Source organism: Podarcis erhardii (assembly GCF_964252035.2).
Source record: "Podarcis erhardii genome assembly, chromosome: 2".
NCBI classification, from domain to species: domain Eukaryota; kingdom Metazoa; phylum Chordata; class Lepidosauria; order Squamata; family Lacertidae; genus Podarcis; species Podarcis erhardii.
In genome coordinates, this window is record NC_138498.1 from 98450093 (window position 1) to 98476620 (window position 26528).

Sequence of the window (26528 nt, forward strand, 5' to 3'; positions counted from 1 at the left end):
AGCTGATGCGAGCACTGTCAGAGAGGAGGTTTTTTTCCTTCAATCTGGATGCCAACAGTTCGGCAGAGTCCTTTGACAAGCTGAGGTCACGAACTAGATCATTCAACTCCTTTTGGGAAAATGGATGTGGAGCATCATCTTCAAGAACCACTTCTTCTTCTTCATGTCCTTCAACACTGGAGGCATCTTCGTCACTAATGTCAGGAAGTTCTCAGAAGATAGGCACTGGAATTTCATCAGAATGAGCTACAGGACGACGTGCTGATTAAAGATCAGGATTTACTTAGTTTTGATCCCCCAACTTTATGCTTTGCCGCACCAATTTATGGAAGATTTCAAGGTTTTATGACTTCAAACTGATCCCTTTTTGACATAATCACCCAGAACTATCGGACCTGAATACTTCTTGTCATTAAAATAATCATTTGCAATCAAAACAATTATTCGACATGGCATTTTACCCCCACCAACTTCTTCTAAAATGCTCCACACAAGCGTACATGTGAACAAAAACATAAAAAAGACATGTGGCCATAGCTCAAAAACTTGACCTGACGGAGCAAAACCAATGTGATTTTTGGATTCAGCGCATCAGATTCGTCCTAAATCAACTGAAAAAACGCAGACAACAAATTTGTTGTTGACCAGTGAATTCAGAACTACATCTGAATCAGGCCAAAGTCCGCTTCTAGATGCTCTGCAAGATACCACATCCTGGAGGGAGGGAGGAAGGGATCTGTTTCTATTCCTATGCTCCATTTTCACCTGGTAGAAGAGCATAGGATCAGTCATTTGCCTTAATCCTAAACACATTTACTTGGAATTAACTTCCATTGATCTAAATAGAACTTAATTCCCAGTAGGTGTGCTTAGGATCAGGTTATTATCTCACTTGGCTATAATCCATCAACTCAGTCCAGCTCACTCGAGCAGTCGCTGGTACAGTGGTAAGTCGGGTTACGAACTTAATTTGTTCCAGAGGTCCATTCTTAACTCGAAACTGTTCTTAACCTGAGGTGCGCTTTCGCTAATGGGGCCTCCCGCTGCCACCACCATGTAATTTCCTTTCTCATCTTGGGGCAAAGTTCTTAACCCGAGGTACTACTTCCGGGTTAGCGCAGTCTATAACCTGAAGTGTTTGTAACCTGAAGCATTTGTAACCCAAGGTACCACTGTACTGGGCAAGGAAAGAATGAGAGAGCGAGAAACTACACGTATCCTGCAGGGACTTATATTACTACAGGCTTGAGTTTGCACAAATTGTTCCCATATCAAAAATGATACGAAATAAAAATTCAGCTGCTCTAATGTTTTCACCACACACACACACACACACACACACACACACACACACTTCACTACTAACCAGAGATGGTAGGTTGCCCATGAAGTTATAGAAAGAAATAAATAATGCACACATAAACACATAGCAAAAACATTTTTTCCCTGCAAGTGAGAATGACATGTGATGCGAGAGTAGAAGCAGCTTCTGTCATAACAAAAGGAATATGTTATTATTTATTGGACAAACATGAGTACATGGATCTGGGATTACAATATTGGGCGGCAAATGCCATACAGGAGTTTATAAATATTGCAGGAAGATAACATTGAATTTATTCTACGATAAATAGTTCCAAAACTCACATCTTGCAAAGGAGAATTGGTACTTGCTTTCTGTTTGGCTGCACTTGATCCAGCTCCCATTGAATTTCAAACAAGGAGCAGTCCACTATATATGACCTTGAACCTGACCTTCAAAGAGTCATCACAGATCACAAGAGACTAGCCTAATGCAAGCAGGAGGAGAAGGGGAAAAAACTGGACAATAGAGAGTTAGGTGCAACATATTGGACTCTGCTGCTGAAGCAGAATACAGTAGTTTTTTGTAAGCAGCCAAATGTTATTATAACTGGAACCTGTTTAGTCTCATTTAATTTTAATTTTTAATTTTTAAATCATTTATTTATTTATTCATTCATTCATTGAATTTATATACCTCCTTATACCCGGGGATTTCAGGGCAGTTCACAGAATAAAGCCCCCAGCCAATTTACCTACATCCATAAGATGAACCACGATTGGCTAGATTTTGATGCAGTTGTTCAGTAAGAAGGAAACCCATTGCTGGCTTCCAGTTTTCTGTCCAGAGTGCAATAGGTATGGGTTGAATATGCTAATTGGATTTAATAGAGCTGAGCCAAAAGGCTTTTTGTTTGGATAATTCTTGAAATGCAAAAGGTGTGCTTTCAACCTCCACAACTCCAATATTGTCTCTTCTTCTTCTTCTTCTTCTTCTTCTTCTTCTTCTTCTTCTTCTTCTTCTTCTTCTTCTTCTTTTGTCAAAGGTGCAGAGACTAGAAAGAAGTGAGAGGAGAAAAGCACCACAAAGCTATTTTTTAAGGCCACTTGTGCAGCCCCCTAAACTAGCCCACAGAATTCAGGAAAGTCCTTGAGCTGTGGGGGTAAAAGAACCATTCCATCTGCAACCATTGAGAAGCTCTCCAACCAGACTGCTTAGATGGACTCTCTGTAAGCCCCTTCCTGCTCATGTGACTGACAATGGTTCCATCCAAGCCTCACACCCATCTGCCTTCTTGACCAGTAGGGCTGCCTTTCTTAGAAACAAACTCCAGCTGCTTCGGTAAACTCAAACATGAACCGCTTTATTGAACTCAATGGCCCTTATGGTTTCTTCCAACTCTATGATTCTAAGTATAATAGACAGGGAACCCTGCTTTCTCCTAGGCTGGAGAAACCCAGCCAGATGGGCAGGGTATTATTATTATTATTATTATTATTATTATTAGCCCCCAAGCCCACATTGGCTTCCTCTTTCCACACACTTCTACAGGAAGTTCCCCTTTCAAGCACTTCCTCTCAAAACAGGAACTAACTGTATACACACCTTTAGTCATACTGGCTGCATGGAATGCTTGCAGATAATCCAGGTCCAGCCTTGATTTCAATGGTGTCGTGCAAATATACAACAGCTTGATACTTGACTTGATCAGGACCTTTGTTTTTCAGATAGCTGTTCAAAGAAATACCACCCATTTCATTTACTTTTATTTTTTACTTTGTGAAAGCAGGAGCCTCCAGATGTTGCTGAACCATGACCCCCCCCCCAACAGCATGGTTAATAGTTACACATAGGTAGCCGTGTTGGTCTGCCATAGTCAAAACAAAACAAATTCCTTCCAGTAGCACCTTAAAGACCAACTAAGTCAGTTCTTGGTATGAGCTTTCGTGTGCATGCACACTTCTTCAGATACCTGTTGAGAGTGGTAAATGTTTTGTTTTTCCTTTTGAAGAAGTGTATCTGAAGAAGTGCGCATGCACACGAAAGCTCATACCAAGAACTGACTTAGTTGGTCTTTAAGGTGCTACTGGAAGGAATTTGTTTTGTTTTGAGCATGGTTAATAGTCAGGGATGATGGGACTTGTAGTCCAGCATTCTGAAGGAGGGCCACAGCTTCCACGAGTGGTCAACAACATTCAGATTGGGCACAGCTGATCACGTGTCTCTTCCTTTATACAGAATCACTGCCAGATGAATTGCAGTTTTTGGTCTGGGCTGTTCCTAGTGTTGTTATGTAGTTTCTTCAAAAACCCAACTTTTTAACTAGAAAAGATTATTTTTTTAAAAAAATCATTTTAGCACTAAGTTGGCTGATTCTGGCTGCAAGTCAAATCTGACACTACACAGCAGAGGAAAGAGAGACTGCCGTGCTCATCTTTTTAGTTTTGTCAGTGTAGGGGAATGCTGGACGTTACACAACCTGGGAGGCTGCAGACTAAGCAAAGGCTCCTGGACCTCATTATCTTCACCTCTTTTGCTTGGAATGTACAAGTAATCCTATGGCAATGGTTGAGCTAATTGGATTCTGAGATGATGAAAATCAATTAGAAGAAGACTGGACAGCCCAGTGTTATTGTTTTTTCCTAGCTATCCGTGGAGGTAAACTACAACAGGAAATCCAGATAATACTCAGCAGGCTAATGTACACACATAACACTCCCAGGTACTGTAATTTTTCATGCTTTGGGGGCTGGTGATTTTCATTAGGAGAGATAAATGGCTGGGGATGGTAGTAAAGAAAATTTTGGTTACACTTTAGCTGAACTTCTCTTTATTGATATTTATTTGTGAGCAGCTTAATAGCTTGCTTTATTGCTGTTTAGAATCACATTAAACAGACAGAGGGGTACATCCTACCCTAGCACGGCATATCTGCGTGCTGTAATTTACTCGTAAGTATTATTAATACAACTCAACATGAAATTGATAGGAGTGCCATCGAAGAACGCATGTAATATTAATAAAGCGCTGCGAAAAGGCATATTGGTTTAATGCAAGAGATGTTACAGCATACAGCATCTTTAGAAAAATAAGGGGAAATGTGCTTTATTTAACATGGCACAAACTTCTTAGTATATAAATACAGAGAATGGGGAAAACCCACCCAAAGCTAAATTCTTTTAAGGCTGCAATCCTGTATGCACATACCTGAAAGTCAGTCCCATTGAACTCATTGGAACTTACTTCTGAGTAGACATGCAGAAATAAGGTTGTGTTGTACAGCTGCCATCCTAAACACAGTTGCTAGGGAGGAGACTATACTGAACCGAGTGGGACATACTTACTTCTGAGTAGACACGCTTAGACACTGCACATTGCATGGATTACAATGGGATATAATTAAGTCTTTAGTCCTATACCTGCATACCGAAGAGTAAAGACTGCAGAGCTCAATGGGACTTTTGAGTAGAGAAATCTTTGAGGCATAAAGTGTTTTAACTTTGCAGGGATTGTTTCCACCATGTTCAAACTTCAAACTTACTGATACTATCTTACTTCCTACCACGTAGATGTCAGAAGCAGAGACAGACAAAGTGAAAACTAGAACAACACCGAGCTTTGAAAATGACCAGCAAAATACTTCAACGTTGTTGAAAGAAGGTGAGTTGTACTGTTTATCACTGGAAATACTTCCTAATAACAGTAATACTCCACAAGAGAGTCTAATTCAACAGTGGTTAGCTCCTAACTCCACAACCGTGGCAAGTGCATTTTGCTTATTCTGGGGCTTGGCCTAAAGTTTAGAGATTTCTGTTTTTCAGTAATTTTTCATTCTGAGTAAAAAAATAAATAATAATCTAAGGAAAGTTTCAGGTGCCCCCATTGGAAGTGGGCCTAGTTTCTAGATATAGTGATATAAATGTTAGCCGTAGGTGCCACTCATCAGTCAAAATGAATTTTTGAAGCATCTGACATAAAGTAAGGATGCAGGAAAGAGAAATGCTATCTGCGAAATTATGCTTGGCAAAAGTTTATGGCTGGAATGCAAATAATGACATTAAAAGATTTAATGGAAGATAGCTGCATGTCTTGGTGGCATTTGGTTTGCTGTTGCTCATATTCATTTGAAAAATACATTAGAATTAGAAGGAGCTAAGGAGAAGAACATGTTTTGTCTCAAAAATACGCAATGTTTCGACATAGCTGCATGTTGTTCTCACATCTGCATGATAATGGAAACAACAGAGTTTTAAACTGTGGCTGCCAAAAGACTAACACATTTAGTCTGAGAGGATGACAGCGCTATCCTGGTTGTAAACTGCAGGCAGCAGCATTGAACGTTCATGGTGCACATAGTATGAAAACGTCTTTTGTCTATGAAAAGTAATGCCAAGATGTATTTATTTATTTCCAGTATGCAGGGCCGGATTTAGGTTTCATGAGGCCCTAAGCTACTGAAGGTAGTGGGGTCCTTTATATAGCAGGTGGGTCCCATTACTTACATCATAGGAGCCTACACAATACAAAATACTGTTGCTGTATGTTGGCTTTATTTGTTTTTTATCTTATATTTTGGAAATGTATATCTAGGGTTTTTTTCCTTTGAAATTTTTCAAGAGAGTGGGGTCCTAAGCTATAGCTTGTTTAGCTTATATGTAAATCCGGCACTGCCAGAATGTATAGACTGCCTTTCACCGTAGACAAAGTCTAGTCTTCAAAATGCTACAGGTCTCTCTTGTTTTTGCTACAGTGGCATTAATTAGCGCAATTACTCCTGTGCAATAGGTATACTAACTAAGAGAGCAACTCCCATTATCTTTGCTACTGGAGGGGGAATAGCATTTGGTGGAGGGGCCTGCCCACCGGCAGGGGACTCCACCACTGTAGGGGCTTTCAATGTGCCAATGGGAAGTGCAGCACATGGGAATCTGCTGCTGATGGTGCCCCAAAACAGGTCAGTAAGGTTATAATATTGAACTAAGACCTGGGAGACCAGGGTTCAGATCTTCACTCAGCCATAAAGCTCACAAAGTAACCTTTGGTCAGCCATTGTTTTCCAGCCTAACCTACCACACAGGTAGTTGTGGAGGTGTAGAACCATGTATGCCACCTTGAACTCCTTTGAACTGTTGTTCCCCCACCCTTGATGAATGTATTAGCATTGCAGATCAGAGTGGTCATCAGTAACACGTAGCTGTTTTCAGTTTGCTTAGTTTGTAACATGAAATGTGCAGTGTACCACCTCTGGGTACCAGAGTTTCTTACCTGGAAGGTTTTCCTGGATGCCTACAGAGGCTGATTTGGGCTTATTGGTCTTGAAACACATATGACTTGTTTTAGGAACATACTGAATAAGAGATTGGTCCATCCAGATCTTCAGGGTTTCAGATAGGGGATGTATCCAGGCCTACAAGGAGATGCTGGTGATTGGACCTGGGACTATCTGCATAAACGGCAGATGCTCCACCTCTAAGCTTTGGCTGTTCCCATAGTTCTGTGGTGTGATGGGAAAGGGAGATGTAGTTCTGGCTTCTCTATAGACAGCAAGCTACCAGTCATCAATGTGAAGGCAGGGATAGAACCAGACGATTTGGGGCACTGGGTGTGTTAGGAAGCAACTAGCAGAAAGATGAACAGGATTCCCCTCTCTGCTGCCCCAATGTTTTATTAATGGTTTTTATGTTTATTTATTTGTGCTCCACACCACTTAAAAATATTAGTTTTCAGGTCTCTCAGCAAAAAGAGTGAGTTGCATAGTAGAACCTGATCCTGTCTGCAAAAGCAAGAAAGCAGTATGTTCTTTTAGCATCCAGTTTTAAAGGAAAGTTATTTTTATTCCTGGTTTTGTATTGATTACTTGTGCCTTCTAAAAACAACAACCGTGAACCACACAGTGGAAGAAATATGCCATAAAGATATGGCGTAGTAGCTCTCTTTATATAGTGCCTTGCGCCCTCAGAGCTTCCAAAACATTTTGCAAAATAATACGTTATGTGCTGCGAGTGCCATCATTGTGTGCACTAGAAAGAGGTTGTGATCTTTATAATGTATCCATTAAGTGTTTATTGGCTATAATGCGGTCTTGACTATGCTACCACTCAGTGGATTTGTAACTGGCTGACTGACCGAACCCAAAAGGTGCTCATCAATGGTTCCTCTTCATCTTGGAGAAGAGTGACTAGTGGGGTGCCACAGGGTTCTGTCTTGAGCCCGGTCTTATTCAACATCTTTATCAACGACTTGGATGATGGACTCAAGGGCATCCTGATCAAATTTGCAGATGACACCAAACTGGGAGGGGTGGCTAACACCCCAGAGGACAGGATCACACTTCAAAACGACCTTGACAGATTAGAGAACTGGGCCAAAACAAACAAGAGGAATTTTAACAGGGAGAAATGTAAAGTATTGCACTTGGGCAAAAAAAATGAGAGGCACAAATACAAGATGGGTGACACCTGGCTTGAGAGCAGTACATGTGAAAAGGATCTAGGAGTCTTGGTTGACCACAAACTTGACATGAGCCAACAGTGTGACGCGGCAGCTAAAAAAGCCAATGCAATTCTGGGCTGCATCAATAGGAGTATAGCATCTAGATCAAGGGAAGTAATAGTGCCACTGTATTCTGCTCTGGTCAGACCTCACCTGGAGTACTGTGTCCAGTTCTGGGCACCACAGTTCAAGAAGGACACTGACAAACTGGAATGTGTCCAGAGGAGGGCAACCAAAATGGTCAAAGGCCTGGAAACGATGCCTTATGAGGAACGGCTAAGGGAGCTGGGCATGTTTAGCCTGGAAAAGAGGAGGTTAAGGGGTGATATGATAGCCATGTTCAAATATATAAAAGGATGTCACATAGAGGAGGGAGAAAGGTTGTTTTCTGCTGCTCCAGAGAAGCGGACACGGAGCAATGGTTCCAAACTACAAGAAAGAAGATTCCACCTAAACATTAGGAAGAACTTCCTGACAGTAAGAGCTGTTCGACAGTGGAATTTGCTGCCAAGGAGTGTGGTGGAGTCTCCTTCCTTGGAGGTCTTTAAGCAGAGGCTTGACAACCATATGTCAGGAGTGCTCTGATGGTGTTTCCTGCTTGGCAGGGGGTTGGACTCGATGCCCCTTGTGGTCTCTTCCAACTCTATGATTCTATGATTCTAGGTCATAACCCGCTTCATTCATGGAGGAAATTTTTGAGGAGGTTGATTGATATTTGATTCCAGTAGCATCAGCCCCTGGAAGAAGAAGGAGAAGGAGCCACAAATGTAGGACACGATCCAGCCAAGGTTAAGCCCTTTGAATTCCCATCAGCACAAGCTGCTGTTGCTGGAAGAGCAGATTTTAAATGGGGGAAATTATAGAGACTAGGTGTTTTGCAGTCTGTCTCCTAACAAAGCATTGGCATGTGTTATTCCAGGAGCAAGCAAAGTGTTCCCTTCCAGATGTTGTAGGAATACAACTACCATAAACCCCAGCTACCATGACTAATGGCCAGGGATTATGGAGGTTATAGTCCAACCACACATGGAAGGCACCCCATGCTATTTTAAAGGAGGGCATGCAGTAGAAAATTTAGGAGGACCTGTAGCGTTGGGATTTTTACATATGAACACCAGAAGCTGTCTCATCATTGGTCCATCTAGCTCAATAAGACAATGACTCTTTCCCAGCCGTACGGGGAGATTCTGGGGATTGAACCTGTGACTTTCTACATGCAATGTAGATGCTCTGCCACTGAGCTATGACCCTTCCTGACAAAATGTGGTGACCTCTGGACACTGTTGGAGCTTTTTGGAAAGTATGTGTGTGCATGCAGCCAGTCATTCAGAGGAAAGAGACAGGTCTTTCCCCCATTTTAAACCAGCTTGCTTTTTTAGTTAACTGAAGTTTGGAGCAGAGATGTATTTTAGCAAAAGATTGCTAGTGGCAGAGTTACTTATTCATGGGGGCATCAGGTAAAATATTTAAACCACAAGTTGTGTAACCTTAGGTGACTCCTCTCCACTTTAAAGAGCAGGGCAAAATGTGACCGAAAAGTGATGATGCCAATCCCAGAGGGCTAAATTCTCTGGAAGATGCCTTGTCAGCTTCGGGCCTATGATCAAGTGAATTAATCAATGCAACCCTTCCTTTAAGTTGTAAAAAAGCAGATTTAAAGACTCCCTTCCAGTGGGCACAGAGTCTATCAAATGTAGCATACTTCCAGCTTGCTGCTATTAATTGCAGTTTTATAAGCTGAGTGGCTCTTGAACTCTGAAATGCAATCTCCTGGGAAGGGAAGGATTTCAAATGCACTCAGAGAAACAATGTTACAGTAACTAGGGAGGTGTAGGAAATGCTTTTGTTAGGACAGCTCCAGCCAGACAGCTGTGCTGTCCATCCTGATAATTTCCCAATACTGGTTGTCTATTTGAAATAATGTTTCATTCTTAAAACTCTTTTGACTCCATCTAACTCTCACTGACCCCTGCCCACCTAGCAGTTTGAAAGCACGTCAAAGTGCAAGAAGATAAATAGGTACCACTCCGGCGGGAAGGTAAACGGCGTTTCCGTGCGCTGCTCTGGTTCGCCAGAAGCAGCTTAATCATGCTGGCCACATGAACCGGAAGCTGCATGCCGGCTCCTTTGGCCAATAAAGCGAGAAGAACGTCGCAACCGGTCAGGGGTCCCTTTATCTTTACCTTTAACACTCACTGAACAGCTCAGGAATTACAGCATGGGTAGGGAACCATCAGGACTCTCCCCAGGCTGCACTTTCTCCTCAGCCAACTCTTTTGTGCTTTTGCATGGCTGGAACATGCATTGGATGTGAGGAATTCAAATATGCTACTATTTATGTGATTGGAGAACATTTAGCTTGTTAAGTCTATGTCTGATGAAGCAGCATATAAACTGCTGCCAGAAAATCAAAATAACAATAATCTTACCTTCTGAAAATGTCAAGTAATGCTAAACAACAACAACAACAACAACAACTTCAAGTACTTGGCAATCATTTTTAATGATTTCTATGCAATTTTACACACAATTTATTTACCAAGCAAAACTAAATTATATTAATCTGACCAAAATATCTTTCGAATTCCTAAGTCATGTTAGAACTTCATCGCACCCCTCCATTTGGGAATTTGAAAGTTGAATAATTCAACATGCCCTACTGTCACATGCCCCCTAAATTTGCTCTGGGCTTCTCCCCAACCACCTTAAGCAGATTGGTGGAGGGTGGGAGCGCCTGGGCGTAAGGCAAGCAGAGACAAAGCAGAAGTTCTGTTGCACAAATAGAAATCCCTACACTTGCTTTTTTGGTTATACTGCCCATAGATTCTTGTGTTTCCTTTTTCTTTCCATTTCCCAGGCTCTGCTAAATTTCTCTGCTTTGTGTGTGTGTGTTTTTTTAGAAATGCAAAAAGCCCACCGTAGTGTCTCCACCCTCCCCACTCCTGATCAGGTTCAGTGCTCCAGGGTACAGATGGGGATTTAGCTAGCCCACTTGCCATGGTCCCTGTGAAAATCTTCCAGACCCTGGGATCAGACTCCCCTCTTTGTGGCTAGGAACCAGTGGGAGGGCGGATTCCCGTCGGGGCCAGCCCTACTGGGAACACTTCTGCAAGGAGTGTGCATGGCCACTACCCCTCTGGCCCAAAGACAACTCAACTCCATAGGAACAAGCCTCTGCTACCAATGACTGGGCCCTTTTTAAATGATATGCATTACATAGTGATACACATCTCAGCTACTGAGATGGAGCTGGAGCTCCTATATAAGGCTCAGTCCTGAAAGGAACTGCTTCTGAAGCAACATCTGGGCTCTCTTCTCATGCCTGAGCCTTGCATGGAGCTGTCCATTGTGCTTTTCTCTGGCCTTGCCTCACCTCAGCTTGCATCAAAACACCATCTAAGCTCCCATTTTCAAAAACATTTGGCCCTTTCCAAATCCTTAACCTTCCTTAGTGATCTTGCCATTTCCAGCAGAACAAGGAACCAGAGGAGGCCTGAAATAATTAATCTTCCCAGTAGAATATTTCTGTTACAACTGAGGATTTCACACAGGTTCCCTGATATTACCTGTTACAACTTTTTTTAAATGGTAGGCTTGGATAGTAAGATATGGGAGGAAGTTTGGAGAAGGAAATTTTCTCCTCTCACCCACATTGTGAAAGATTCTTCACATGCATGGCAGTAGCAGTTAGGGTGACGCTTAACTGACCTCCCAACACCAGCATTGCTGAGGCCTACTGGGAGGAGCCAGGGATGCGAGTGGTGCTGTGGTCTAAACCACTGAGCCTCTTGGGTTTGCCAATCAGAAGGTTGGTGGTTCGAATACCCGCAATGGGGTGAGCTCCCATTGCTCTGTCCCAGCTCCTTTTTTTTTTTAAATGATATTTATTAAAATTTCCAATTAAAACATATAAACACAAACCACAATAAAAACATACACAATACCAAAAACATGTATAATTTCGGATCTTATTTTCTTAAACCTAATTTCCTCGACCTCCTCACACCTCCCCCTTCTGTATTCTAATTCCATTTATCTAATCAGCAAATCCATTCCCTTATTTCCCATTATTTTTAATAATTCTGTTCTTTTTCCTTAATCAATGCCCCTGAAAACCACAAAATTTTGAACTCATGTCAATTCTAGCCTTCATTAATTTTATAGTGTTTACTTAGATAATCTTTAAATTTCTTCCAATCTTCTTCCACTGTCTCTTTCTCCTGGTTTCGGATTCTGCCAGTCATCTCTGCCAGTCCCATGTAGTCTGTCATCTTCATCTGCCATTCTTCCAGAGTGGGTAGATCTGGTGTCTTCCAATACTTCGCAATAAGTATCCTTGCTGCTGTTGTAGCGTACATAAAAAAAGTTCTGTCCTTCTTTAACACCACATGGCTAACCATACCCAGGAGAAAGGCCTCTGGTTTCTTCAAGAAGGTATATTTAAATACCTTTTTCATTTCATTATATATCATTTCCCAGAAAGCCTTAATCCTTGGGCATGTCCACCAGAGGTGAAAAAATGTACCTTCATTTTCTTTACATTTCCAACATTTATTATCTGATAAGTGGTAAATTTTTGCAAGCTTGACTGGGGTCATGTACCACCTATAGATCATTTTCATAATATTTTCTCTCAAGGCATTACATGCCGTAAATTTCATGCCTGTGGTCCACAACCTTTCCCAGTCAGCAAACATAATGTTATGACCAATATCTTGTGCCCACTTAATCATAGCTGATTTAACTGTTTCATCCTGCGTATTCCATTTCAACAGCAAGTTATACATTTTTGACAGATTCTTAGTATTGGATTCTAACAACTCTGTTTCCAGACTTCCGGTCGGCGCCAGCGTTTGATGGCGGTCCTAGCCTCGAGCTCCGAGGCAGGACTGCTCCGTAAGTTCGGGTCTTACCCGCTACGGCAAGCGGGGGACCCCTAAAATCACAGGCGCTGAAGCCTGTGAGCAAGGAGATTCGGTGGGCACCTTTGCGCCCCCCCGGCATCGTGAAAGAGCCTTTTTAAAGGCTCCGGAGCGGCATCGGGGTGAGCGCGGTGCTGAGGATCGCTACCCAGCTTACGGAGTGAAGCCGCGTCGCCATTAACGGAGAGCGCCGATTCCTTTCTGAAACTAAAGACTGGCAACAACAATACCCGTGAGTAAGAACGCAAAATTAAAAACGGGACTTAAAAATCTAGAAGATTTGGCTGAAAACGGGAAGGCAAAAATTAAGGAAGTCAGCCTCCCGGATCTGCATGATTAACGGAGCAATGAAAGACTGAGCTGTGCTTAAACGGACTTTCCTTTTAACTCTTATTAAACCAGACATCGAAAGGATCTCCCCCCTGTTGTGCAGGAGAAGGGGGGGAGGAAACAGAATTAATTTAACCTGCAAAAGAAAGGGATAAGGAATAAAAAACCTCTGCTGCTGACACTTCTGGTCAGGCTGCCGGAGCAGCGATCGCCTGAAAAAGGAACTGTCAAGTGAGCTGTCAAAAGACAGTGGTTACAAAATAAGACTTATTTGAAACATATTAACGGGACTTTGGTGGATTACAATTTTTACAGTAAAGTGCTACAAATTAAAGACTCTTAGTGGGACTTTTGCCTTTGGACTTTCTGTTTCTTTGTTGTGGGTGCCTTTGGATGGTTACAATTGCCTCCTCTAGAGGGCTTCAGTTTTATTACGGTGTATCCAGGGGATTTTCCACTTGCAACTTTCCTGTGTGAATGACCTTGAGTTATGAGCAATCCGCCAGAAGAAATTTCAACAAGAAGTAAAACAAAGCAGGCTCAAAAACAAGCTCAAAAAAGAGGCTCTTTATCAGGAGCAGCAGCTGCACAAGAAAAAATAACAGCAGCATCAATGGAGTCAATGACACAGGCTCTGCTCAAAATAAATCAGTCATTAGAAGTACTCACCAAGCAATCTGCAGAACTTACTAAACAGTCTACAGAGAACTCTAAGAAACTGACGGAGCTGACAACAAGACTAGACCTGAACACAACAACAATCTCATCTAATACAGATTCTATAAACCGTTTGGTTCAAGAGTCTACGGAAACAAGGAGAATAGCTGAGAGTGCTAAGTCTACTGCCGAAGAAACCAAAGGAAAGTTTGCGCCTATTGCAAAAAAAGTACATGAACATGATACAGCATTAGCCCTACTAGAACTGGAAAGGAAAAGCAAGAACCTGAAATTAAGACTGGTTCCAGAAGAGGAAGAGGACAAGCTTGGGGAATTCCTCACAGATAAATTTCAAGATTTTTGGAATGATGAGTTAGATGGAGAAGAAGATGAATTTGTGATAACCTCAGCCTTTCGGATTGGCAGGAAGCAAGGGAAGAAGCCAAGAGACTGTTTAATTACCTTGGGATCAAAGGAACAAAGAGACAAAATACTGAACCTACATTTCCAGAAGGCCTTGGTCATTAAAAATTCTCAGATCCAGATTTTCAAGGATATTCCTAAATACTTTTTGGAGGTTAGATCTCAATTTAAAGAATTAGTTGATCTACTTAAACAGAATAATATCCCATTCAGGTGGGAATTTCCACAAGGGTTGTCCTTTAACTTTAAAGGGAAGAAAATTAAAATAAAAACAAACCAGGATAAAGAACTCTTTTTGGAAAGAAATCAAGAGGATCTTCAGAAAGGAACTGTTAGTGAGGGGGAAGTACCGGACATTTCAAATCTATCATTTGGACTGAACCGAGCACCGACCGAGGAGGAACAACAACTTGGTGCAGTCGGTGGAAGAGCTACCCAGTAACAAAAATGTCTCTGCAACTCTTCAGCTGGAATTGTAATGGCTTGAACCACCCTCGAAAAAGGGGTCAAGTATTCCATCTATTAAAGAAGGAACATCTAGATGTAATCTGTCTACAAGAAACTCACATTGCCAGGACACATAGAAAACTTTTAACAAATAAGAGATTAGGACAAGAATTTATTTCATCAGATAGAGTTAAGAAAAGAGGAGTTGTGATCTATGTCAAGGAAAAATTTGAACCAAAACTGATCTTTAAGGATGACCAAGGAAGATACCTGGCAGTGGAAATTCAAATTCATGGAGAAAAGATTTTGATTGTTGGAGTATATGCACCAAATGAGGGGAAGGCTGAATTCTTCAAGAAGTTGCATGAGACTTTAATGGACTTTTTGGACTTTAAAATTATAATGATGGGTGATATGAATGGAGTTGTCTCCACAAACATGGACAAGGCCCAAAGACAAATAATATCTAATGATGGAAGACTACCAAAGACTTTTTTTGAACTGACTGACACTATGGACCTGATTGACATTTGGAGAACTAGGAACCCTCTGGAAAGGGAGGGGACCTTCTTCTCTGAAGCAAAAATGACATGGACTAGAATTGATCAAATATGGACTTCTAGTAATCTGGCATCAAAAGTTAAAAAAGTAGAAATCTGCCCAAAGACCTGTTCTGACCACAATGCTGTCAAGATGGAAATGAAACTGACAACAGCTGGAACCTTTAGATGGAGAATGAATGACACTCTCTTTGGAGATGAAGAAATTTGTAAAAAGGCTCAAAAGACACTTAAAGACTACTTCGAGATTAACCTGAGATCAGACACTGAAAAAAGAGTTATTTGGGATGCAAGTAAAGCCGTGATGCGTGGCTTCCTAATACAACAGAATTCAATAAAGAGGAAAAAACAGAATGAGAAGAAAGAGAAAATTTGGAATCTAATAAAAGAAGGGGAGAAGAAATTGAGATCTAAGCCTAAATCTCAAGAGATACTAAGAGAAATAAAATTCTATCAAACACAATACATGGAATTGATGAATCAGGAAATAGAATGGAAAATTAAACAAATGAGACAAAAGACTTTTGAGTCCGCAGATAAATGTGGGAAGCTACTGTCTTGGCAATTGAAAAAGAGGCAAAAATTGAATACAGTGACATCACTCGAAGTAGATGGGAAGTCTATTAATAAACCAAATGAGATAAGTAATTGTTTTCAAAGTTTCTTCAAGAAATTATATAGACAAGGGCCAAAAAACGAACAGGAGATAGAAGAATTTATTGGAAAATACGGCCTATCAAAAATCTCTGAAAATAATAGAAGGAGTTTAAATGAGAAAATTACAGATCAAGAAATAGAGAGCGCCATTCAGGATATGCAGCTGGGAAAATCACCAGGACCAGATGGATTAACTGCGAGATACTATAAAGCACTGAAGGATTGGTTAATACAACCATTGAAAGAAGTTTGCAATCAAATTTTAGAAGGGAAAAAGGCTCCCGAATCGTGGAAAGAAGCATTCATCTCACTTATACCGAAGACAGAAACTGAGAAACATCAAGTTAAGAATTACCGCCCTATATCACTCTTGAATGTGGATTATAAAATTTTTGCAGACATTTTAGCAAAAAGATTTAAAAAAGTTTTGTTAGAGGAGATTCACAGGGACCAAACTGGCTTTCTACCAGGCAGGCAATTGTCAGACAATGTGAGGAATATTATAGACATTTTAGAACTTCTGGAAACTGACATAAATAGAAAAGCTGTTTTGATTTTTGTGGATGCAGAGAAAGCCTTTGACAATATTTGTTGGAGTTTTATGAAGAGGAATCTCCAAGGGATGGGGGTAGGCAAAAACTTTGAAAATGGTATAAGTGCAATTTACTCTGAGCAAAAGGCCAAACTAATTGTAAATGGTATGGTTATGGACGAAATTCCAATAGAGAAAGGGACACGACAGGGATGCCCAATTTCCCCTCTATTGTTTATATCGGTACTGGAGGTTTTCCTAAATATGATTAGAAGAGACCAGCTGGTTAAAGGTATACAGGTCGGAACTAAACATTATAAGTTAAGAGCATTTGCAGATGATCTAGTCTTGACATTACAACAGCCAGAAACCAGTACAAAAAGAGTTTTGGAACTTATTGAAATATTTGGTCAGGTAGCAGGTTTTAAATTAAATAAACATAAGACAAAGGTGTTGGAAAAAAATCTCACGGTGGGGGAAAAAGATAGTTTTCAAAGAGAAACTGGTTTGGAAATTACTAAAAAGGTAAAATATCTGGGGGTGAATTTAACATCTAAGAATGTGAACCTATTTAAAGACAATTATGAGAAATGCTGGGCCGAAGTGAAGAAAGATCTCGATATATGGTCAAGATTGAGACTTTCCTTGTTAGGCCGAATTGCTGTTATCAAGATGAATGTATTGCCGAGATTGTTGTTTCTGTTCCAGACATTGCAAATTTTAGATAAGATGGACTGTTTCAAGAAGTGGCAGAAAGATATATCTAAATTTGTCTGGCAGGGCAAAAAACCCAGAATAAAATTTAAGATTTTGACTGATGCAAAGGATAGAGGGGGCTTTGCCCTGCCGGACTTAAAACTTTATTATGAAGCAGCGGCTTTTTGCTGGCTGAAACCATGGCTACTTCTTGAGAATACAGACATTCTGGACCTGGAAGGTTATGATAATAGTTTTGGTTGGCATGCATATTTATGGTATGACAAGGTAAAGGTACATAGAAATTTTAAAAACCATATTGTTAGGAAAGCATTGTATAATGTATGGAACCGATATAAAGATTTGCTTGAAAGTAAAACCCCCAGGTGGTTGTCACCAATGGAAGCTAAGGCGGTAAAAAGACTGAACATGGATACAGAGTGGCCAAAATATTGTGAAATTATAGAATATGATGGTGAAAAGTTGAAACTACAGAGTTTTGAGAAATTGAAACCCAAAGTTCGAGATTGGTTACATTATTTCCAGATCAATGAAACTTTTAAGCAGGACAGAAAATTAGGATTTCAGAAGGAGAGGTCAAAGTTAGAAACAGAATTGCTAGAACCCAATACCAAGAATCTGTCTAGAATGTATAATCTGCTGCTAAAATGGAATACACAGGATGAAACGGTTAAATCAGCTATGATTAAGTGGGCACAGGATATTGGTCATGATATTATGTTTGCTGACTGGGAGCAGTTATGGACCACAGGTACTAAATTTACGGCATGCAGTGCCCTGAAAGAGAACATAATGAAAATGATCTATAGGTGGTACATGACTCCAGTCAAGCTTGCAAAGATATATCATTTGCCCAATAACAATTGTTGGAAGTGCAATGAATGTGAAGGAACTTTTTATCACCTTTGGTGGACCTGCCCAAAGATTAAGGCCTACTGGGAAATGATCTATAATGAAATTAAGAAAATCCTTAAGTGGACATTTGTAAAGAAACCGGAGGCTTTTCTCCTGGGCATGGTCGGCCAATTGGTACCAAAGAAAGATAGGACCTTTTTTATGTATGCAACAACAGCAGCAAGAATCCTTTTGGCGAAGTATTGGAAGACTAAAGAATTACCTACTCTGGAAGAATGGCAGACCAAGGTGACTGAATTTATGGGATTGGCAGAGATGACCGGCAGAATTCGTGACCAGAAGAAAGAGACAGTGGAGGAGGACTGGAAAAAATTTAAAATCTATCTTAAAAATTGTTGTAAAATTTCGGAATGTTAAGATGTCAAGGGATTGGATACAAAGAATTACAGCTATAAATTGAAATTTATAAAATAGAATTTTTTTAAAGAGATTTAAATATAAAAATGGGATGAAGAATTGCTAAAAATTTTTAAAATTTGGATGCAGGGAAGGGGAGGTTTGGGGAAGTCGTGTTATGTTTATTTGTTTTTTGTTTATGTTGTAAAATCAATAAAAATTATTTTTAAAAAAAAAAAAAAAAAAAACTAACAACTCTGTTTCCAGTTTTGATTTTTCCACCTGGAAGCCGCTCTGTCCCAGCTCCTGCTACCCTAGCAGTTTGAAAGCACACCAGTGCAAGGAGATAAATAGGTACCACTGTGGCGGGAAGGTAAAAGGCTTTTTAGTGTGCTCTGGTTTCTACCAAGGTGTTCCATTGTGCCAGAAGCAGTTTAGTCCTGCTGGCCACATGACCCGGGAAGCTGTCTGTGGACAAACGCCAGCTCCCTTGGCCTGAAAAGCGAGATGAGTGCTGCAACCCCATAGTTGCCTTTGACTGGACTTCACTGTCCAGGGGTTGTTTACCTTTTACCTTACTGGAAGGAAGATGGGGAGGTCAGAGTGGCGACAATGCCACTGACTGCTACTGTACTCCGACATAGCTGCACCCCATTCCACATCGTTCAGGAGACACTTTTAGGAGGCTTGTGGGGCAGGGAAGGAGATTAAAAACATCTCTCTGTACACTTATCAAGCTGTAGTACTTAGAAGATGATACACTGCAACTAAGTGAAGGATCAACCAACATTTACAGACACAGTATTTTCAGAATTGGCAGAGATGAGGCTTAAAAGTTGGTTTTTTTCTTTTCAGGATGGGAAATTGGGATGAAATAGACCACATACCACTATGGGAGCAATGTGTGATTCAGAGCTGCTGATGCTACTATTGTTGTTGTTGTTATTTTGTCACTTTTGACGTGGAAGCATCCCAAAGCAACTTGTGATCTAAGAAGAGAAACAGCAAGTAAACAAATATAGGGACAAAAGTAAAAGAAGAACCTGAAATTGACACACACACACACAGAGAGAGAGAGAGAGAGAGAGAGAGAGAGAGAGAGGAGATCTAACCAATTCCACTAAAAAGACAAGGGAAGTAGTAGTTGGGTGTTTTGGGCTTCTCTGGCCAATTTTTTTTTTAAAGGCCTCATGGCTGACAATGCATCTTTGTACTAATTACTAGCACAAATTAGACTTCACTTCAGCTTTGCTGGAAAATCCCTGCAAGCAGTTTGAATAGGAAGGGGAACACTTTCTTTCGACATTGATGGAATGGCTCAGGTGCCAAGTTTCTTCTGCTAGATTCCAGAGATTACTTAGTGGAAACAGGAACACAATTTAGCAGTGTTGCCGCATCTATAATTAAGAGGTAAATTTGTAGCCTGGCTTCTTATATTATTTAATCATGAATTACTCTCTAGACTATAAATAATAAAGATGATATTAATCTCTTACCATTAAAACAAACCAGTCTGAAATAAAACTCCTGTGTGTTTGTGTTGTCTGAGAGTGAACTTTTGCATGAGACTCTGACGCTGACTCAGTCCAAATCTAACCAAACACAGGTGAGGTTGCACCATCATGCCCACCACATGGTGGCAGTAAGTCCCCCATTACTACTATCTCCCTTCCTTTTGCATGCTTGGCCATCTGTTCCAGGAAGGCATCATTTATGTCCTCCGTTTGGCTTGGGGATCTATAGTAAACTCCCACAATGAGGTCCCTGTTATTCTTCTCTCCCTTAATTTTGACCGAAATGCTCTCACTTTGGCTTTGAGGTTCTAAATCTTGGATCTCTTCACAGGTATACACATCCCTGACATATAACGCCACTCTTCTTCCTTTCTTGTCTGGTCTGTTTCTCTGAAATAGATTGTATCCCTCCATTATTACATTCCAGTCGTGGGACTTATCCCACCAGGTTTCAGTGATGCCTATTATGTCATATTTAGTTTGCTGTACCAAGAGCTCAAGCTCATCTTGTTTATTACCCATGCTTTGCGCATTAGTGTGGCCTTTTGTCATCTAGCTAAAAGAGCATTGTTCTGACACCCTGGGAGGCCTACTGTAACAACTTTGTAAGGCATAAAGCCACTCAGATTCAGACAGAGCTGGATGTCACAGTTAGAGCTAGCCATATGGCTGAATGGGTGGGTCCAAGGAGGGACTGAATGGAGAAGAGGGAGCTACCATCTGTCTTGAATGAGGCAGTGGTGTGTCCTCTCCTTAAGATGACTCCCCAGGATATCAACAACAACAACAACAACAACTTCTTCTCCTTCTTCTTCTTCTTCTTCTTCTTCTTCTTCTTCTTCTTCTTCTTCTTCTAATTCCATATAACCTGTCCACCTCACTGGGTTACCCCAGCCACTCTGGGTATCTTCCAATAAAATATACTGAATACTGAAATGTGGCTGCTTGTAAGGGAATGCAGCTGATAAATGTTCCCTGCCCCTGCTCTGCAGAGAACCATAGCTGTACTTTTGCTGGTCTGTGCCCAAAGGTGGGGGACAGCCTATCGAGTACAGTACAGTTCACTGTTGTTGTGCAAAGCCCGCCTGTGCTTATAATTTGGCAGCAACTGAAGTCCTGGCTTGACTTATGCACTGCTTTCCATATGTTCCTGCCTGGGCTTTGTAATACGCTTTATACCGGAGAACATTTCATTCACAAAATAGGTGCAGCAGTAGAACCACAACCCAGGAGTGCAGACTTTCTCACAGGCTGCTACGAGCCATGCCCCAGAGGGGACCTCTGGTAGGGCTGTGATGCACTAGTTTTTAACCATCATATCTTAAAGTACAACCATGTAAAAATAAATAAAGTTGAAAACTAAGCAGTGGTTTTTCAGTATGACGCAGCAGCATTACTTGAATTAGGCCAATTTACCACTTATGATAGCAGTAATGGGACTAAAAGCCAATAAAAGTGGTCTGTTAGTTCAGAGATTGGCTTTTATGGCTTACTCCAAATATTATCAAGCGAATCAAAAGCTGTCATCATAGTGTCTAAAAAGCCTTCATACCTTGTAAGCAAACAGTGTGACTTTGACAAATAATCATTAATATGCCTGCGTGACGCCAAAGCCAAGAAGAAGGAATAAAGGGAAAACCTGATATTTCACTTTACGTAAGTCATTAAAATAATTTTAACTAGATTTCAAATGAAACAGTTTTATGCGTAAAATGACTTAATTTGTACCTTTCCGTCCCATTGTATATAATACTCAGACAGTGGAAAATGTCTGGGTCCCAGAGCAACAAAATGGGTACTTCGATATCCCTTGTAGTATCGCTGCCAATTCTGGAAAACGCAGCAGGCACTACTGACAGAGCCCTTTCACAGTGACAATGCAGCATAAACAATATTAATGCATGAAGTTTTGTACCTTGCAGATAGTGGCTGCGACAGGGAGAATTGCAGGCACACCCCTTCCTCTTTGCTGGTTAGGGACAGCAATGTCTTCCCCCAATACCCTTCCTCTGCTTATTTTCCCAAGTACCTACATTCTTCATTCTTCCTTCGCTATTAGGGATGGAAAGATGTGTCCATTTTCATTCCTTCAGTTCCTCCTCCCCTTCACACACACTTCATCCCTTCCCTTCTCAAGCTTTGGGGATTTCACCAGTCAGCTTGGTTTTGTTTCAGTTTGAGGGGGACTGCTGTGGAATTTTGGACTCTAGGAAGGAATCTGATCTGCCCCCTAATGTCCTGTTAATGGTACAATTTGACTCGGAAATGTGAGCACTTTCGCCACTTCCCTCCAATTAGCCATATATATATATATATATATATATATATATATATATATATATGCATTTTCAAAAACAAGCAATTAGCCTTGTAATACAGGATATGCAGAGAGCCGATGCGCTCTTCTAAAATACGGCCACTTCTCTTTCCATTGTTCTACTGCGCATTACTTTCCTCAGATTTCTCCATCAGCCGAAGTTTTGACACTAATGTAATATTTGAAAATATTTTCCATTTTTCATATTGATATTTTTGACCCATGTGCTCTGCATTTATTAATGGCAAGTTCCCTTCCTCAAGACATTGTGATAATGGACTGAGAGATATATGCTTGTTATCCTTAAAAGAAGTGCCAACTTTAATGGATGAGAAAAATCTGAATATGAGGGGTTTGCAGTTTGGCAACACAACCTTTTTCAGAGTTTCATTGCCCCCCTCCCCAGTTTCCCAAATCATTTTGTTGACGCTAAATTCAAACATTGCTATAGGGAGGGAAGGAGAACTTTCAGCTCCAGGTGTTGCAAGACTCCAGTTCCTATTATCCCTGAGCTGGCTGTGAGCTGGACCTGGCAGCCATTGTAATTTCCCACAATTCCATGGACTGGCACTATGTCAGGGGCATAGTTTAGAAATGTAAATGGCTGACACAAACACCAGATACTGGATTGGCTTCAAGGCAAATCCCAGTACTGGTAGAACTGGCTGGGGTTTGGGGGCCTGGCAGTTGCCAGAGGCTGGTATTGAGAGTGGGCTCCATAGCTGTGTGAGCTCAGAATGGGATAATACCATCTTTGGTTCCCTGAGCTCATTGGAAGGAGGGAGACCTACAGATGTGTGAAAAAATTGTCCTAAATAAGCTAATTTTAAGTACATGCACATGATCCTATGTATGTTTGTTGTTTCCTCTTTTAGCTGCTTATTCATATTATAATTTGCTAGAATACAAGAAGCTTTACAAATAAATAATTGCAGCAAGTGATTGAGGAAGCAGTTTGAACCAGGTCCCCACCAATGCCATGTACACATGTTCTCTCCTTCCTTTCTCTCCAACAAATAGATGTTTTAAGTAGTTTTAATAATATCCCTTTAATATTGCCATCAAAATTCACCAGAGTTCAAGAGCAGAGCAAATTTACATCTGTTTAAATAATGGACTTGACATTGATATTACATCACAGCTATTTTAAATATAATCATTCTTCATAACACCACCTTCCATGTCACTGCTCGCAAAGAAAGGGCTTGATCCTGCTTCCATCAAAGTCAACAGCAAATCCCCCCCTTTCGCTTCATCAAGAAAGGGATTGAGCACTAAATGTGAGATGCAAAACTGGCCTTGCGTTGACTCTTTGGGCTTGACATTGTTCACTGATGCACTCAGCGATGTTAATTCCCTCCACTTCAAGAATTACTGGATGGATTTCTATGCTTTGTATTATTTAGCCATTGAATCAAATGATCACTATGGTCTTTCTTCCGTCTGTAAAAACACGCAAAGCCACATATATTATTGAGATTCTCTGGGGAGGAAAGGCTAATCGAGTGCAGAGCTTTGTGTTTGCTGGACTTGGGGTGGATTATTCTGGTGCCGTTCCGATGCCGTTTCCTGGACTGCCTCTCGCTTCAGACTTGGCAGCGGCAGAAATAAAGGCATGACACCAAGTCCATGGAGCAGAAGCAGCAGCAGAGGCAGCTGCAAACATGTGGGGTGGGAGCCATAGAAGAGTGGTGCAAAACTCTATTCACACAGTGAAGCTTTCCTCTTTCCTCCGTCCTGAGCACCTGCAGCTGAGTGGAGGGGCAAGGGAGACTCTAGTCTAGGGGAATGGGAAAATCAGGGCTGCCTTGCACAAGCACAAGTGCCTGCTTGTACATGCAAGGCATCTTTGAGACCAAGCCATTGGCATCAGGAACAAGGTTTTCCAGAAGCACAGATGCTTCTTCTGCCCACTCCTGGCTTCAGCAGGGTTCATATCAACACACAGGAAGCAGAAACTTGAAAATCCTGTTTTACTCACCATTCCTAAGTTGCCCCTTTTCTTATATCAACTGTGCAAGAGAGAGTTCACATAGGCATAGACTGTGATTCAGAGAAGTCAGTTGTGTGCAAGAGAACTGTGTTTGTTGAGTGAGGGGGGTGTAGGAGTGAAAATACAGACATTTCTACATGCGTACATGATTTCCTTTGTTTCTTCAGATGCAATGAATCTTAGAATTGTAGAATTGGAAGAGACCCCGAGGATCATCTAGTCAAACCCTTTACAATGCAGGGATCTCATGTAAATGACTTTTGAATTGCAAGCAAGAGTAAGAATTGAAGGGCCACCACTCAGTGGCTAAACATCTGAAGAAGGACCAGCATTCCAGCAGGTAGGAGCTCTGTCTGGAAACCCGGAGAGTTCCTACCAGTTTGTGTAGACAATACCAAGCCAGAAGGACCAATAACCTAACTCAGTATAAAGCTTCTCCTTATGTTTCTTGTGTCTCAACTAGATTATACTGAGGAGGGGGGGAAACCATGTCAGAGGCTAATTCAGATTTCTAAGAAGGGGTGGCGATACCTGACTGTTAAGCAGCATGTCTTAAAATGTGCACCCTAGTCTCTCACACTTTGCTCTTTTTAATATGGAAAAAAAATTCAGTAGCTGGCACTAATGAGCTGAAATTACCAATTTTGCACATGATGTTTTAGAATTTATTTCCATTCCTCCATCAGAAACACCTGGTCTTGTGCTTATTTAGGAAACCATTTAGCTTGGATGGTGGAGGGGGCACATGTCTCAAGTGCTCAAATGGAATGAAATGGTGGTTATCGGAATGAAGGATGTGATGTACCTTGCTCTCTGTGCTGGGTTGGTGATTTTGTTGCACTTGTGGTTTGTTCTTTTTGCCATTATTTGGAAAAGTAATCTGGCAGGCACCACCAGTCCCTGTTTATGATTTTGGCTCCATGCAAACTAACCCAGTTATAGGACCCCAAAATGTTGTTTTTCTCAGTCCGGAATCATCCGCACTCACTCTCCACTGGATATTTTCAATCCAGCTTGGTTCTAGATTTTGCTGTCCACATGGATAGGTGTGGTTAATACACATTTGAAAACCCTTCCCTGATTAGGTAATCCACACCTTTTTCTCCCTGCACATGCTGCAGGTGAATGAAGAAAGAAGTGGCGATTGTGATCTTTGTAGACGCCCACCCACAGCACCATTGGGCAGGTGTGGAGACCTGACAGGACCATCTGCTTTCAAATGGACACATTATAGAGTAATGCTTTCATTTTTGAAATAAAACAAGCTTCTTATGAAGCACTTTTCAGGGGCAAAAAAATATGCAGTGGATCTATATTGTGTATATAGAAAAATCAGCCTCCGTTGATTCTAGAACAAAACCCGGAGAGTTCCTACCAGTTTGTGTAGACAAGCTAGAAGGACCAAGAACCTGACTCAGTATAAAGCTTCTCCTTATGTTTCTTGTGTCTCAACTAGATTATACTGAGGAGGGGGGGAAACCATGTCAGAGGCTTCAGCACCCCACAGTATTCAAGTCAGCCACTAGTTTAGAACCATTCTGGCTCAATTCATTTTGTGCTTGCAAAGACATTTCTATTTTCTGAGGCATTTGGCTAGATGTTTCGTTGTGCTCGTGATACTGTGATATAAATTTGATTTATTGTTGTGCTGGCTGTTTTTTTTTTAAAAAAGATTGTTTTATTTTATTACGTGTTATATATTTTTATGTTATATCCTGCTCTGGCATTGATTCTAATGAAGAGCAGGTGATAAATTACCAAATAAAGGTAAGTAAATAATAAATTATAGCAAACTAAAATTACAAAACTGACATTATGCATATGTACTATGCAGGTAAACATGAAAATGAAGGCAATTTAGTCAAGTGACTGACTGCTTTCACTCTTGGAAATAACCTTTAAGTTGATTAATTGGGGGGGGGGGAGAGAGACTAAGCTTTTAAGGGATACTCTTCTGGTACATTGTGCACAGAAGGAAGAAATCCGAAAGTTAAAAGATTCACACCTGTATAAAAATTCTAGTGGAATGGAAGACTTTGGGCTTGATTACATGTGGTGTTACTGAAGGGATTAAATGCTAGCCATGTGTAGTGGGAGATGATTGTCTCCAAGAATGCAGCATACAAGGAGAAGGGAATGTAAGACCACAAGAAGAATCTGGAGAGATCAGGCAAAAGACTCATGCCCTCCCTGCCCCACAGATGACTGATTGTGGTGCTCCGGTAAATGGAGAGATTGGGCAATGGTGAGGAATTCAGAGAGTTGTAGTCTGTCTGTTTTTTAATCTGTTCTTGCTCCTGGTCTGCCAGATCCTTGACTGCTGCTCTGGAACTTAACCATGTCTAGTTTTGACTGCAAACTTACTTCCAATCCATCTGAGCCTTGATTGCTGTTTTGGAACTTCTGCCCATCT

General features: G+C 41.0%; 1 protein-coding gene across 1 annotated transcript in view; it reads left to right on the forward strand.

The window, feature by feature from the left end:
* Positions 1-4667: 4667 nt before the first annotated feature.
* The window catches only part of MDFIC2 (MyoD family inhibitor domain containing 2), a gene marked incomplete at its 3' end in the record, with an annotated part of 44957 nt that continues 23096 nt past the window's right edge, over positions 4668-26528 (forward strand). Inside the window, 2 exon segments of the mRNA XM_081854005.1 lie at positions 4668-4736; positions 4873-4963. Of these exon segments, the coding sequence (XP_081710131.1) occupies positions 4873-4963 (91 nt within the window). The 5' untranslated portion in view covers positions 4668-4736.